This window comes from Hyperoodon ampullatus (assembly GCF_949752795.1).
Source record: "Hyperoodon ampullatus genome assembly, chromosome: 13".
In the NCBI taxonomy this organism is placed as follows: domain Eukaryota; kingdom Metazoa; phylum Chordata; class Mammalia; order Artiodactyla; family Ziphiidae; genus Hyperoodon; species Hyperoodon ampullatus.
In genome coordinates, this window is record NC_136926.1 from 15,777,009 (window position 1) to 15,793,953 (window position 16,945).

Genomic DNA, 16,945 nt, shown 5'->3' on the forward strand with positions numbered 1-16,945 from the left:
AACTTCCTGGTGACTGCATTGTCTAGAAAGAAAGAAATATATGTGCAAGAATAATACATATCCAAGCAGTTAGAACCATTGGTTAAAAGAGACAGAAAAAAAAAAAAAAAAGAAAGAAGGAAGTGTATCTGAGAAGATGACTATTACCAGGGACAATTTTGGGTACTTGTTGACAGAGAACCTGATGGGGGAACCAAGTATGCCTGGTGGCAGGTATCTTGGTTGGTGGTGGAGCTTTGGACAGGGGTGGCAGGCACTCTTGGCTGGCTGACCCAACTCCCATTCACAGCTGTCTTCGCCCCCCTTTTTGGAGCCACTTTTAAGTTATAGGTAGCTGCAACTTGAAATGTAAGAGAGTTTGCTGGATGAGGCTTCTAATAAGATACCCTGGGTGGGTATCCTCCCCCTTTCTGTTCCTCCAACCTGACCGTGAACCCGCCACCTGGAGGTGCAATAGCCACTCTCAGTGCCATGAAGACTCAAATGAACGACTAAAGAGGGTGGAGCCAGGAAGAGCTGGGGATGAGTGTGCCCCAGGGGACACTTGGTCATGTCTGGAGGCATTTTCGGTTGTTGCACTCGGGGGTGGTGCTACTGCATCTGGTGGGTAGAGACCAGGGATGTAGCCCAACATCTTACACTACCCAAGACAGCCCCCACCACAAAGAACTATCCAGCCCCGAATACCAAGTGCCATGGTGGAGATTATCTGCTCCTGGGGAAAGTCCAACGGAGCTGTTGTGTGAGTCCTAGATTGCCTGCCTTAGGATTTCTTGTTATGGAAAGAAAAAACCCAATCGTTTAAGCTCCTGAGTTGGGCTATCTGTTATTTGTGGCTGAGTGATTCCCAAGTTGCTATAGCAGGGAAGCTCTTTGATTTAAGCCTGTCCCAGGGTAATCTCCAGATGACACTTCCTTTAGATGATTCTTACTGGCACTTTCCACGATTGTATGGGACAATCCAACCCATCTTTGAAACAGAGAGACGACAACCATTTAGTAGCTTCTTCTGCTAGAAGATGCCAACACCAACGGTCCCCTCCACCCACGTCGCCAGTAGGATCGGCTGGGTCCAAGATCACAGGCCTAAATGAGAGATTAGACGTCATTAGAGGCATGCTTTTTAGAACCAGTGGCCTCAGAATTGGGGGCCCATTCTACTCTTCGTAATAAACCAATGTGTCTTTCTAGCTTAGATGTCTGTAATTCAAATGTACCGATACAGTTCAGAGTGATTTCCTAGAATTAAATCATATTTGTCAGAAAAGATTTGAAAGCTGTTCATTATTATACACATGAAGGCATTCTATAAACATCTGTCCATGCTAGGGCAACTGAAATATAATGTATCATTTAATCAACTCTACTGTCAAGTAGGTCACACCCATGGTAGGCAAGCCACGGTATCTTGTTGTCTTTTTTTTTTCTCCTCTATTCTTTCTCAATGTTTCTTTCTTTTCTCTCTTCTCTTTTCTTTTGCTTCCACTGTTTTGGTTCCCTGCTGCTGGTGCTGAGTGGATACATTAAGATTCCTTCCTATTCTTGAAGGATAAAGGTTTTGTGGGATGGAGGTTGGAAAGGGGAGATAAAACCTGATTTAATAAACAGCCTGCAGGATACACCGGCAGCAAATAATAGCATTATTTCTCAGGAACACACTTCCAACTTCCACACCTTTTAGACCTGCTAATGAATCCATGCTTTTCCCTCTGACCTAGAAAGATGAAAGCAACTCAGGGACCTGGTACCTTGGTCCTTCCTTCTTTATTCCCCCTGGATGACATTTCTCCTGCCTCCCTGGGATTTTACCCCTGGAGACTGTGGGCGGTTCTGATGGTCGGCACATTCCCTTCTCAGTTTCATATGAGGAATAACAGATCAGGACCCCGTGGGAGGTGAATTCAGGTCACCAAAATAGCATTGGAGGGAATCAGGCTAAGAAATGGAGGGGGCTGAGGTTTGGGGCACCTGGTTCTCTGGATCTGGGTCAGGAGGAAGTTCCTCACAATCTCATCGTCAAATCTGTAGTTGACCGTCCAGAAGACACAGAGATGCCGATATTTTGTGACCAGCTCCAGGACCGTCCGGAAACCTTCGGCCGTGTCAAAATCCTGCGCCCCACTCCCCTGCTCCCAGGCATAGATGGTGAGCAGCTCCAAGGCATATTTGGGGGGCAGAGACCCCTTTTGCTTCAGTTTGCTTCCACACTGAGGGAAGAGTGGAAACATCAGACGATACTGGTTAAAGCAGGAAGGTGAAATGAGTGTAGCAAGAGCCGTAGAGGGTGCACATGAAGGACTGCTGGGGCCACAGTAGGGCACCCGAGTCTTGAGACGCAGTGCTGGGACTGGTCTGGGAAGGGTCACTCGGCAGCTTAAAGGCAGCCCACGCAGGCTGCTTTGTTGTGCTTTGGCTTTATGTGACTTCCTAGAGTTATAACATAGTACCATTTACTAAAGACCCACTGTGTGCTAACTATGGGGCCAGACATTCCACCTACATCACTTATTCCTGATCCCCCAACATCCCTACACAGCGGGCAGAGGTCGCCATGATGAAGTCATGGGGACGTGATGTGACTTGCTCAAGGTCACCCTGTAGCCCTGAGCACTCTGAGCACCCTGGTCTCCTCGGGTTTCAGGAAGCTGGACACAGAAAGGAGACATCTCCTGAAAGAGCTGCTATTGTGCTGGGTGTCTGCTGTCATGAAAATACTCAGAAACTACCCTGTGAGCAAGACTGATGGGAGTGAAGGGAGGCGAACCAGTATAGAAAATGCAGCCCCTGGTGCTGCCTGTCGCTTCAACCTGCCTTCCAAGAGGTAGCATCTGTGTCTATTAATTATGGACACCCAGCAGCAGATAAGCCATGCTGGTGACTTGTAGGCATGAAAATCCCAACTTCATCTGCCCTTTGGAGGCACGATAACTTGGATTCCTGCAGAATTCTTTGGGTGTCAGAGAAAAGCAAAATAAACCATGGGTAGCAGCTTTGTTGGTGGGGGATGCTTACATATGACCCATCTCAATGGGGTTAGTGATGGGAACTCCACAAAGATACTCAGGGTTAGGCGTGGGAAGATTCTGTAATGTGGTCCAGCCCCCAGCATGGGAGACAGTGAGCCCCTGGTAAGTGCTGGTTTCATGGTCACAGAGTACTGATAAAAATAATAACCAGATGGCCAGGACAAGAGCTGTCATACCAATTTGTACCAGTGCTTCACCAGGCGAATTAAATCCTTCAGTTTGGTGGGCCGGGAGCAAACGAAATTGCGCTGTAGCTCCGTGAAACAGGTAGAAAATTCTCCCCCCAGGGCGTCTGAGGATTTATGCAAAGAGATGAGGTCAGCATAGATCCTGGGGCTGGGTGTAGAGCCAGACTTCAGTTCACCTAACATGGGGAAGAAATTTACATTATGCTTTAATCTGTATAGAACGTAACAGATTTCAAAACACTGTTGACAACTATAATTTAATTCTGGGAAATTATTTTGAACTCTATTAGTGTGTGTGAATTACTGATGTCTAAGATATCGGGGGCATCCCCAGAGTAATGAGATATTAAAAATTACATGGTTTATATGAGTATAGGTGGTATTTATTATTAAAGCGTTATCTAGACCTGCACTGTCCAATAGGGTAGCCATCAGCCAAGGTGGCTATTTGCATTCAAACTCATTAAAGGAAAATCAAATGAAAAATTTAGTTCCTTACTCGTACTAGCAACATTTCAAGCCCTCAATAGATACAGAACACAGATACAGGACATTTTCGTTATCCCAGAAAGGCCTTCTGGACAGTGCTGATCTGAAGTTTGCAAACTGTGGCCCCCAGACTAAATCTGGCCGCTTGCTTGTTTTTGTAAATAAAGTTTCATCGGGACACAGTCACGCCCACTTATTAATGTATCGTCTATGGCTGTTTTCAAGCTACAAAGGCAGAGTTGAGCAGTTGTGACAGATACCTTATGGTCCTTAAAGCTGAAAATATGTGCTATCTTGCCTTTTATTTAAAAAGTTAGCTGACCCCTTATCTATATACTGTCATTTCCTCTCTAAAGACCCTAAGAACCATTCAGAGGGAAGGTACCAGAGTCTTCTTGATTTTGATTTGGAAAATGCCTGAAATAGCCTTGGTTTCTTTTAATACACCATTGTGTATCTGTCACTCACGAATTGAATTTCTAAAGGAGTTTTTGCCTAAGATTGAAGGCGAACACCCAGATTTCCTGTCTTTGCCTCAGAATTTCTCCCACAGTCTGTTTTTTCATTTCCTTCCCTAATACTTGAGGCATTTTATCTATAAATGTGTACTGAATTCCTGTGTACCCCATTCTTTGATAGATGTTGTGAATGACACCATGGGAGTATAAGATGTGGGTTCTGGCCGTCATAGGGATAAAATAAATGAGAATGAAAATGTATACAGGTGTAAGGTATTGCTATCATTATGAATGCCACCTGTTGGGGCACTGGACCAGGTCCGATTAGTAAGTCACGTGACTTTCCCTACCCCCACCCCCCACCCCCATCACACCAGAATCCCTCTTCCTCTTCCAGAAGCTCAAATCTTAGGAGTCTTACCTAGGGCATTAAATGCAGGCAGCACATCAAAGTCAACACTTTCGTTGAGGACTTTGGATTTCAGAGTGAAGCTCAGCACCCGGGGAGCCTTCCATTTTGAAATCTCAAACTTCACTTCAAAATCCTTCTCCTGCTGACAGGCTTCCAGTTGCTTATGGATTTCCTTGATGATGTTGCATCTCTCATTTTTCTGGGAGGTGTAGCTTTTCAGCGAGTCCACGAACACAACAAGGTCGGCATCGGAGCCACTCTTCAGAGCCGTGCCTTTGGCGGTTGACCCCCCCTAGGGAAGCAAGGCAAATCGAGATACAGCATTTTCTAGAGCTTGAGCCCTCCCTCCATGGGCTGGCGCCCGTTGGGCTAATTAATGAGGTTGCCCGGAGCAGTGCCAAGTTCGAGTCTCCAGTTAGGGCTGATTCTGAAGCAGAGTGTTTCATTTTCTAAATAGAATCATCTGGTTCCAAAGGTGGCTCATCTCATGCCATTTGATGTGTGAATTTGCCCACAAACAATGGATGGGCTAGTTATAAATGACCTGCTTCTCAAGTCAACTTCCTGAAGATTTCTGGTAAAGACTACGTAGCTTTACAGACTCACAGACATGGAGAACAAACTAGTGGTTACAGTGGGGAAAGGGAAGTGGGGAGGGGCACTACAGGGGTGGGGACGTAAGAGGTATAAACTATTAGCAATAAAATAAGCTACAAGGTTATATTGTACAACATGGGGTATATAGCCAATATTTTATAATAACTATAAATGGAGTATAACCTTTAAAAATTGTGAATCACTATACTGTACACCTGTAACATATAATATTGTACAGCAACTATACTTCAATAAACATAAATAAATTTTAAAAAGAGACCATATGAGAAAAAAAATCCTCAATAGTGAAAATCTAAAATTTTCCCCCTAGATAAAACAAAATTTGAATGAATCAATATGCAATGAGCAAATTTTAAACACAAGGCACTGTATTAATATCAGCTGAATGTGCTCTGTGAGACATTATATAGATCCCTTTGCATACTTGATCTTATGAAATATAGTCCTCAAGATGTCCATTTACAGTATACTGGACAAACAAACAAAAAGGAGTATGTAGCTTTATTTGAATTCCTGTGATCTGAAATAAATCAACTATGTAAAAATGTAAAACCACTCTTAGCTCGCTGGCCCTGGCTTGCCAAGCTCTGCATGAGGCAGCTTAGGCAGGCACACAGGTTCATTCTGTCTGTTTTGTGAAGTTCTGCCTGAAGGCACAGCTCCCTAGCTGATGGGCTTCTTTGAGGGTGAGTCGGGGAGAAGCCAGCTTTGCAAGGAGCTCTCTCAATGCCACAGCTTGGTGGGATTTGCTCTGAGAATCAACCCTCATGCATGCTTTCCTGGTTTTCCCCAGAAAGCTCATTTGATTTCTGCAAAGGCAATGTTTATTTTACCCATGGGTAGTGAATGCCTGGCTACATGGCCTAGGAGGTGAGGGGAGGGAGTGGAGCTTCCTGTACACAGATGCTCAATCAATCCCTGGTCCATGCCACTTCATTCATGCAGCTGGTCTCACGGGCCACAGCCCCCTCCCTACATCCTCCAGGTGGCATCTCCCTCATCACCTCAGCAGACAACTCTTTCTTGCAACCAACTTCAGGAAGATAGAAAGCAACTTCTTATTGGCCAAAGGCTCTCTTCCTATTTTCTTCTTTGATGTGTCATTAACGTTTCTTATTTATTTACTATCATGTTAATGAGAGGCTGGGGAAGGAGAGGACAAAATGAGTGCCTCAACAATGGTTCACTGACCATGAACACAGCCAGTCTTGTTTTCCCTCAAATTAACCTCGTGAGACATTTTACTCATGGCGCATGGGACGTCGGTACTGGTCCCCAGACCCGTCCCAGGGCAGCATGCACACAGAACTGTTCTTTTGCATCACGGCAAATGTTTTTGCTCACAGGTCAGCACTTTTCTCCCTCCCTTCTTGTGACCCCGGACACACAGTTATCTGGTTGGTGGCCAACAGACGGAGGCAAGTGTGTCAGTGCGTGACCTTGGAGTCTTGGACAAGAATGGCCCCATCTGCTGAATCTCTAGCTCAGTTGATGGGATGAATTGAAACTAGGAAGACAGTCACTTTTTTGGTTTAATACACATGGAGCTTAGAATCTGCTGTGGTCTGAATGGTGGCCCCCCCAAAAAGAGATGTCTGCTGGCAACATGTGTGAATGTGATGTTATCTGGAAAAAGGGTCTTTATAGATGTAATTAAGTTAGGGATCTGCGGGCCCTAAATCCAATGATAAGTGTTCTTAGAAGGGAAGAGAAGAAAGACCCAGAGGAGAAGGGGACGGGGAGAGGGAGGCAGGGTGGAGTGATGCACCACAAGCCAAGCACTGGCAAGCGTTGCCAGCAGTTCTCGGAGGTTAACACAGAATCCGAAGTCTATTGTGATTAGAACTCGGCACTTTCACTGCCGTGGGCCGAGTTCAATCCCTGGTCCGGGAACTAGCATGCCGCAAGCCGCACAATGTGCGCCCCCCAGAAGTCTATTGTGCATGACGTAAGCAGTGCATCAGCACCCTCCACTGAAAACCAGGGTCCTAGCCGCCCATCTCCCCAGCTTCCCTCCCTCGTCCTTTGTCCTCACGTTCCCAGTGGTCACGAGCATTGCAGAGCTATAGGAACGGCTGAGTCCCCACCAGTCACAAAGAGAAAGGCCATTGCTCACCTTGACAATCTTCTGACACTTTGTAGTCGAATGTCGAAAGCAATTTTCTTTAAGGAACTTACAGATGACGTCAACAGCTTTCTTGATCTGATCAAGGAAAGTCCTGTTGGGCTGGAGAAAGTCCTTGATGAACTTGTCGAGAAGATGGCCTGGGGTCACGTAGAGCGGTGCAGGCTGTGGAAGGAGCCCGCTGTGAGACGCCCCGTGCCAGCCACCCGACCCCCAGCCCCGCTTCCTCCCCTGCCTGCTCTGTTCCCCCCTCTCTAACCTCCCGCTCTCAACTCTCCTGCTGGTACCTTTGTCATCCTGAGTTCTTGCACTGACATATCCCAAGAGCATATCTGAGGGTTTCGGGTGGTACCCCAGGTCCCCCAGAAACAGAAGCTCTTCTAGTTGCTCCTCTTGCCCTCTAGAAGGGATCTGGATCCTTCTCCCAACAGGTCTGTGAAGACCTGGCTCCAAATTACTGTCTGGTTTCCACTTTCTGTTCTGGGCTCGTCCACAAACGGCCGCCGGCACCTCTTGGCCTCTCGTGCGGCTCTCTTCCTCCCTTCTTTTCCCATTTATTACAGGTAGTTTTGACTTCTGATGATCACATTATTCCTTCTTCAAGGTTCTATCAGCCTCTGTTAAACACCCTGTGCCCAGGTGGATTGGTTTCCCTGAACTGCCGTAACAAATCACGTTTCTAGACGTCCGCAATAAAAGTGTAGGCAGGCCAAAGGCTCTAGGGGAAATCCTTCCTTGTGTCTTCCAGCTTCCAGCTTCCAGTCCACGGCCTTCTTTGTCTTGTGGCTGCATCACGCTGACTCCTGCCTCCGTTGTCACGTGGCTTTCTCCCTTCTATGTCTGTGTGCCTGTGTGTCTTCTTCTAAGGGCACCAGTCATTGGATTCAGGGTCCACGCTGATCCAGGATGACCTCTTAACTGGTAATACCTGCACAGACCCTACTTCCAAAGAAGGTCACATTCTGAGGATCTGGGTGGACATGAATTTTGCGGGACACTATTCAACCCTCCACACCAGGGGATGCTGTTCCCTCTAAGTGTGTTGAAGAGAGGGCTGTCCTGGAGTCAGAGGGGCTGTGTGTTCAGTCTGAAGGGACAGTTACCTGTTCTCTAATCCAATGGGACTGTGGAGGGTGGGGCCTGCTCACTCCCTTGTACCTGTGGTCACTTTTGGAAGGAAACCATATTCTGATGTCTAAATGGGGTCTGACACCTGCATAAAAGTGAAGTTCTCTCCTCTTCAGTAGAAAACATCAGATGGGATGTGCTCCATGGACCACAGGTCATGACACCTCACCTGAGCATCTTTTCTTCCCTGTTCTGCATGCTCTGGTCAGGCCTCAGTCTGCAGAGGCAGTTTACTTCTTGCTAGTGGGAGGGAGAATAGTGATATCCCCCCCCGACACACAAAGTCCACGTCCTGCTCTATGACTATGTTACCCTATATGGAAAACGGGACTTTGCGGATATGATCAACTTTGTGTTGATAGATGTGCTTCTCCTTTGGGGGAGGGGAGGGAAAAACCAATGCATCTGGCCCTTCATTAGTTCTCCCATTTGCAGCCTCGCTTCTCACTCTCGCCCCCAACGCCTGCTTCAGTAGAGCTCAGAGGTTGTCCCAGCATCCGCAGGGGTGAGTGCCACCCACGTCTCTTGGGTTCTGCTCCATTTCATCTGTCACTACCTTCTCATCTGCTTTCTCTCTTGCAGAAACTAATTGAAATCTCTCATCTGCAGGTGCCCGCCTTTTCTCTTTGTTCACTTTTGCACTTTACTATCATTTTAATGGAAGGGGAGGTCCCTAATGGTGTGTTATAGACTGAATTGTGTCCCCCTAAAAGATATGTTGAAGTCCCAACCTCTAGGCCCTACGAATGTGACCTTATATGGAAATAGGGTCTTTGCAAACAGGTAATCAAGTTAAGACAAGGTCATTACTGTGGTCCCTAATCCAGTACGACTGGTGTCCTTATAAGAAGAGGAGAGAGACACAGAGACAGACATGCCTGGAGGGAGGACATTGTGAAGACACACAAGAGAAGGCCATGTGACAACAGAGGCAGAGATTGGAGTGTTGCTGCCACAAGCCACGGACTGCTCACGACCACCAGAAGCTGGAAGAGGTGAGGAAGGACTTTTCCCTAGAGACTTCAGAGGGAGCATGGCCCTGTCAACATCTTGATCTTGGATTTCTAGCCCCCCAAACTGTGAAAGAGTAAATTTCTGTTGCTTTAAGCCACCAGTGCATGGTGCTTTGTCATGGCACCTCTGGGAAACCAACTCACGGTGATCTTGGATAAGACTGCAGTCTGAGCATTGGGAGGGCCCTGCCTACAGCAGGACACGAGCTATATTGGAAAGTCCTCTCACCAGAACATTCCAGGACAGTCCAGGTGACTCGTTCAGCCTAAGAGAAGATAACCAGATTTGCGCTTCTTGTTTTAGCAGCTGCCAGCAGGCTTTATCTTTGCTCACATTACTGGTTGGGTCAGTTGGATCCAAGATTACTGGCCTATGAATTTGATTAAAAAAAATCAGTTGGGAGAAGAAATCATCTTGGGGGAAAGAGGCCTGGACTGGGCATCTGGAAACCTGGATTTTACCTCCTGCAGTTCCTCCTAATTGTTGAAATGCTCTGTCTAAGATGTCTAGCCTCTCTGGTCCTGGTGTTCTCTGTGTCTAGTGTTCTCTGCTTTACAGGCATGTTCCATTCATAACCTAATAAAACGGTCTCCTCTTTCTGTTGACCCCTCCTCTCTTTGCCTGTTCCTTCTATGAGGGGAAGTGTTTGCTTTGGGACAAAATGTGACAATGGTTTAGAATGTGAAAAGCATCGAAGCGTCCCTCTTTCCGACAGACCTCTCTTTGCCTCCCTACCCACTGCTGCTGGCATTCTTTTGGTGCATCCTTGGCTGGGAAAGACAGGGATGCACCCTCATTCTAAGGGGGTACAGCCTGGCATGTAGATAGAGAGGTAAGGAGAGAGGGCCGTGGGAAGCTTGGTACCTCGGGGATCGGAGGTGGCCCAGCAGGATGTTGCGGACGGTGTTATCCTCAAAGTTGTAGTTGACTGTCCAATAGACACACAGCTGCTCCTGCTTCCCGATAAGCTCCAGAACAGTCCTGATGCCTTCAGCTATGTCAAAGCCTTCTGCTCCACACCCCTGTTCCCAGGCATAGACCGTAAGCAGCTCCAGTGCATACGGAGGCAGCAGGGATGAATCCTTCAGCTTTTCCTGGCACTGTGGAAGGAGAAAAGTGTAGCAGATCATTTGGAACCCAGTTCCGCCCATGCCAGGGGTCTGAAATCAAGAAACTAGAAGGTCTATAGGGAGTCACTGTCCCCTGTCAATGACTGAAATGATATCGTGGCTAAAATTTGATAGACTGACAATAGCAAGTGTTGATAAGAATGTGGAGCACCTGAAACTGTCATACACTGCTGACAGGAGGGTGATTTGGTACAACCATCTGGGAAAACTATTTGGGCGTATTTACTAAAGTTATATATATATATATATATATTCCACAAATTTATTCATATATGCCATGTGTATATGTATACACATATACATATATATTCATATATGTATGTATACACAGATAAGGTATATATAATGTATATATGTACAATGTGTGTATATATAAGGTATATGTGTGTGTGTATATATATATGTATATATATATATATATACACACACACACACACACATACATATATAAAGTATACCTTATAGCAGAGCAGTCTCACTCCTGCATATTTACCCAAGTGGAATGACTGCTTAAATTCACAAAAGGACATGAGGGGGGGCTTCCCTGGTGGCTCAGTGGTTGAGAGTCCGCCTGCCGATGCAGGGGACACGGGTTCGTGCCCCGGTCCGGGAGGATCCCACATGCCGCGGAGCAGCTGGGCCCGTGAGCCACGGCTGCTGAGCCTGCGCGTCCGGAGCCTGTGCTCCCCAAAGGGAGAGGCCACAACAGCAAGAGGCCCACATACCGCAAAAAAAAAAAAAAAAAAAAAAAAAAAGGACATGAGGGGGAATATCCACTGCAACCTAATTCATAATAGCCCCAATTTGGGAACGACCCATATGTCCCTCAGCAGTAGAACGCATCCATGTACAGGGTATTAATACAATGGAATACTACAAAACAGTGAAGAACCACTACTCCCTGCAACAACACAGACAAATCTCTCAGGCATAATATTGAGCAAAAGATGGCAAACACGAAGTACATGCAGTATGATTCCATTGACATCAAGTTTAAAAACAAGCAAAACTAAGTTGTGGTAACAGATGTTAGTACAGTGGTTTGTTTGGGGGGAGTATGGACTGGGAGTGGGCATCCTGCTGGAGCGTAGGAAATGTGCCCTATTTTGATCTGGGTGTTGCCTGAAAGGTTATAAAAACACATTGAGCTGTATTCTTTTTTTTTTTTCTTTGCCCACACGACATGTGGGATCTTAGTTTTCCCACCAGGGTTGGAACCAGCACCCCCTGCACTGCGAGGGCAACATCTTAACCATGGGACCACCAGGAAATCCCTGAGCTGTATTCTTAACATTGTTGTACTTTACCCAACGTGAATTATCTCAGTAAAAGGGAAACAGATGATAGCAATAGACATGCAATTTGAAGTTTACCTTTTGACACCAGTACTTTACCAAGAGGATCAAATCCTTCAGCTTGCTGGGATGGTTGCTAAAAAACTTCTCCTGGAGTTCAGTGAAGCAGATTGAGAACTCACCGGGTCTGGCTTTCACCATATCCAAAGATCTTTTGAGCTCTCGATAGATGCAGAGGCTGGGCTTCTCACTTAAGCCTGGTGTGAAACAGAAACAGAACTTTTGGTTTTCATGGAACCTGGCCTGGGTGAGCCCACAAAGAAGGCTGGATGTGGTTTGGTAGCACACGTTCACTGCTTCATCTGTAAGAGGACTGGTGCATTTGCATAAAAGGTGAGGGGTCGCTTGTCCTGCTAGATAGTAAAATGTAGTTAGGCTAATATTTAGTAAAGAAAGTAATTTAAAAATGTCTCAGTAGTTTACTTTTCTCAGAAAGCGACCATTATTGTTTCCGTCTAGGAAAGGTTATCTGTTTGGCATGTGTAGCTCTGCCGCCATCTTGTGGCAGCTTCTCGGTACTACATGTGAGGAAGAGCTGATTTCTCGTTCTCACATCATTCTTTGCGAGATGGAGTGTAGCCAGCAGAGGGCGCTCTGGCCTAATCTCCAGCCACCGTGCTCTGAACCAGAGGACAGAACACAGGATTTCCTAGGAATTCTGAGTCACACTCTGTCTCTTCACCTTGACTCTAGCCTTCCTTTGAGTCAGGCACGTATACTCAACCCTTATCATCCTAAAGGTCCTGCAAGTTAGCTGTTTCTAGCCTTGATCTTACAGTGGGCAAAAGTGGGTTAGTAGTAAGTCCAGGATGAGAATTCAAGGCTGCCTACCTTGCAAACTGGTGCATTTTTCTCTGCACTAGGTCACCTTTCTGTGAATGTAAGTCGTCAGGGTGTGTGTGTGTGTGTGTGTGTCCACCTTGAAGGCACTGGGCCTGGGGCTTAAAAGACCTGGGCTTTTATTCTTTTTTCCTTTTTTTTTTTTTGCGGTACGCGGGCCTCTCACTGTTGTGGCCTCTCCCGTTGTGGAGCACAGGCTCTGGACGTGCAGGCTCAGCGGCCATGGCTCACGGGCCCAGCCGCTCCACGGCATGTGGGATCTTCCGGGACCGGCGCACGAACCCGTGTCCCCTGCATCGGCAGGCGGACTCTCAACCACTGCGCCACCAGGGAAGCCCTGGGCTTTTATTCTAGTTCTGTCAGTAACTGGCTGTGTGGCCCTGGACACATTCATTTCGTTCTGCTTCCTCACTTGTTTAATGAGGGGTTGAATTCCAGCTCTGGTATTTAAGTTTGTGTTAATATATGTACCTATGCTTGAGACTAAGCTGTGACTATGCTTAGTCTTTACCCATTCAATCAACCATCCATCCATCTATCCAGTCGACCATCCATCCAAACCATCTATCCATTCAAATAGTTGCCCATGGAAGATCTTTGCCTTGATGTTGACCTGATTAGAGGCACATTCCAAATACCTGCTCCAGCTGAACTTTTCCCAGATGTCTGCCCCATCCTCTACCTCGAACCAGCATTTATTCTAGTCTAAATCCTCCAGGGTAGTCCACAGAACAGCAGCAATATCATGGCACTGGTTAGAAATATAGAATCCTGGACCCCAATTTCCTGAATCAGAACCTGCATTTTAACACGTTTCTCAAGTGCTTTGTGTGCATGTCACAGTTTGAGATGCGCTACTCCAGAGTCTAGAACATTTCCTCCGAAGTCAAGTAGGAGCTAAGGGAGAAATTCTACAGAAGAGAGTAAGCTCAGGGTAGGAGGACTCTCCTCTTTTGAAAGTCAACGGTCTCTCGGGACTTTCCTGGTGGTCCAGTGGTTAAGACTCCGCACTTCTACTGCAGGGGGTGCAGGTTCCATCCCTGGTAGGGGAACTAAGATCCTGCATGCCACACAGTGAGAAAAGAAAGGAAAGAAAGGAAGGAAGGAAGAACAGAAGAAAGAAAGGAAGAGAGAGAGAGAGGGAAAGAAAGAAAGAGAGAGAAAGAAAGAAAGGAAGGAGGGAAAGAAAGTCTATGGTCCCTCATTTTGGAAAGCACCAGCGGTATTTATTCAGATGCCAGGCTATCTACCACCCCTTTTTCTGGCTTTGCTCTCTTGACAAGCCCCTCCAGACCCGGAAGTCCACCCCGCACCACACACACAGGGGGGCTCACCCAGAGCGTTGAAGGCGGGCAGCATCTCAAAAGTGATGCTCTGCTGTTTTGTGGACAGCTGGATGGTGAGCTTGCCATTGATGCTCTGGATCTCCATCTTGGCTGCCAGCTTCATTGTGAGCTCACAGCGTTTCAACTGTGCCCAGATTTTGCTGAGGAGGTCATGTTGGTTTTTCTTCTGATCCTGGAATTGTTCAAAGCCACCGATGAAGATGACGAGGGTACCATCGGAGTTGCCCCTCAAGACCGTCCTCCGGCCATAGGAGCCACCCTGCCAGCAACAGAGAAGTGGATGTGAGACTCTGAACCCTTTGGGGTCGCAGGGCACCCCGACAGGCAGAAATATTTCTCACCTCAAGCAAAAGCCCCATATGTCAACATAGTCTAAAAGTGGAGTGGCAGATGTTCATTTGTCCACCCAAAGAACTGAATCAGGATGCCCATAGCAGCACTTTTTTTAAAAAATAAATTTATTTATTGTATTATTTATTTATTATTTTTGGCTGTGTTGGGTCTTTGTTGCTGTGCTCGCGGGCTTTCTCTAGTTGCGGCGAACGGGGGCTACTCTTCATTGTGGTGCACCAGCTTCTCATTGCGGTGGCTTCTCTCGTTGTGCAGCACATGCTCTAGGCGTGTGGGCTTCAGTAGTTGTGGCTCGCGGGCTCAGTAGTTGTGGCTCGTGGGCTCAGTAGTTGTGGCTCACGGGCTCAGTAGTTGTGGCTCACGGGCTCTAGAGCACAGGCTCAGTCGTTGTGGCACATGGGCTTAGTTGCTCCATGGCATGTGGGATCTTCCCGGACCAGGGCTCAAACCCGTGTCCCCTGCATTGGCAGATGGATTCTCAACCACTGCACCACCAGGGAAGCCCCATAGCAGCACTTTTCCTACGAGCCCCAAACTGGAGGCAACTCGAATGGCCATCAGCAGTAGAATGGACAAATGTGATGTATTCATACATGGAACACACGACAGCAATGAAATGATAAACAACAGCTGCACACAACAACATAAATATCGTCAACAGATGGGTCAAAAAACCCCACACACTAAAGCCACACAGTGCATGATTTCTTTTACACAGGGTGACCAACCTGCCTGGTTTACCCTGGACATGCTCAGTCTTAGCACCAAGAGGCCCATGTCCCAGAAAACCCTTCAGTCCCGGGCAAACTGGGATGGTTGGTCGCTCTATACAAAGTTTAAAAATAGGCAAAACTAATCTATGCTATGCTGTCAGAAGTCAGGAGAGTGGTTGCCTGGGGTTGGGGGTAATGACCAGATTGGGGGTTCAGGGGATCTTGGGTCAGGGCTGGGAATATTTTATTTCTTGATCTGGGTGTAGGTTACACATGTATGTTGTTTGTGGCAATCCATCAGGCTGTACACTTAGATCTGTGCACTTTTTGTATGTATTATTAATATTTTAATTAGAAAAAAGTTAACAATATTGAGAGGTAGGATGGTATAGTGGTTAAGGGTGCATGCTCCCAAACAGATTACCTGAGCTTAACATCCCAGGTCAGATGCCAGCTATTAAATAACTTCTCCACGCTTCAGTTTCCTCATCTGGGCCAAGGTAGGAGACACCAAGTGTCCAGGTATCTTTACTGCTAGGCCTAGTGGGTGTGTGTAAGGGCAGAGGCCAGAAAGCACTGTGACTATAGAGAAGTGGGATTCCGGTGCCGGAGAGCATGGGGTTTGTGGTGGGCATCCATAAGCCTCTCCCCACCCTAGGGTCCTGGCCCCTTCCCAGCACCCTTTCTTCCCCAAAGGTTCAGAATCTTCAGCCTCAACCCTGGGATTTGTGCCCATAGCACCAAACATTTCTAACTGATGAGAGCTCCCCACCCTTGCTGTTGAGAAGACACAGAGCATCCTTGGGTAGTTTTACTGAAGTCTTGTACACTCAGTTTGCTCCTCTGTAAAATGGGGAGGATAAAAACAATAAAAGTAACCACAGCTAATTTACTGCGCTAACTTTGTACCAAGCCCTGTGCAAGAACATTATGTGCTTAAGCCTCATAACACTTTGCAATGAGTATTATTTCTCTCCCATTTTACAAATTCAGATACTGAGGCACAGAGAGGTTAAGCAACCTGCCCTGGGTCACATAGTAGTAAGGGGTAGAACCGGCTCCCCAGCCTGTACTCCTAAACTCTACACCATAATCCCACCATCTCACTCGAGTGTGGGGCTAGACAAGATGATGTCTTGTGTGCCCAGGGCCCGGCACACGGTAGGTGCTCAGCACAAAGGTGATCTGCCTTCTGGGTCCCAGAAGCCCTGACCCCAGCCTTCTACTCACTTTGGCCACACCGGTCACCAGGGGGAACTGCTCAGCTTCCTGAAGGACTGCACAGATGGTGTCCACAGTCTGGTCGATCTGTTTCTGACAGTCTTCAAAGGGCCTCAGGTTGTCCTGGATAAACTCACCCAGTCTCTGGGGAGGCTGTTTGTAGAGATGGGACTCCCAGTTTCCCATTGCTCTGGCTGGCTGCTGAGACGACAGCTAATGGCAGAGCTGGAGGCAGAAGAGAATGAGGAAATCCTGTGCCTGGAAACTGAAACCGAAACTCATGTCTGGGGAAAAGGAAACTCACAGAACCTTCCCAGCTGGCTGCCTCAATCCAGGGTTTGGCCCTCCCCCAAGCTGTGATGATCAGCCTTTCAGCTGCTCTCAAGGAATACTTGCGGTTAAAAATGCAGCCTCCAGGGCTTCCCTGGTGGCGCAGTGGCTGGGAGTCTGCCTGCCGATACAGGGGATACGGGTTCCTGCCCCCGTCCGGGAAGATCCCACATGCCACGGAGCGGCTAGGCCCGTGAGCCA

General features: G+C 47.3%; 1 protein-coding gene across 1 annotated transcript; it reads right to left on the reverse strand.

Annotated features, from left to right (window-relative positions):
• Window positions 1-917: 917 nt before the first annotated feature.
• Window positions 918-16,600, reverse strand: LOC307062188 (2'-5'-oligoadenylate synthase 2-like; the record flags this gene model as incomplete). The annotated part of the gene is made up of 10 exons (XM_079717727.1): window positions 918-1,086; window positions 1,969-2,207; window positions 3,203-3,390; window positions 4,583-4,865; window positions 7,308-7,481; window positions 9,687-9,828; window positions 10,323-10,558; window positions 11,962-12,140; window positions 14,118-14,388; window positions 16,424-16,600. The coding sequence occupies 10 exons, from the start codon at window positions 16,598-16,600 to the stop codon at window positions 918-920; spliced, it is 2,058 nt and encodes a 685-aa protein (XP_079573853.1).
• Between the last annotated feature and the right edge of the window lie 345 nt (window positions 16,601-16,945).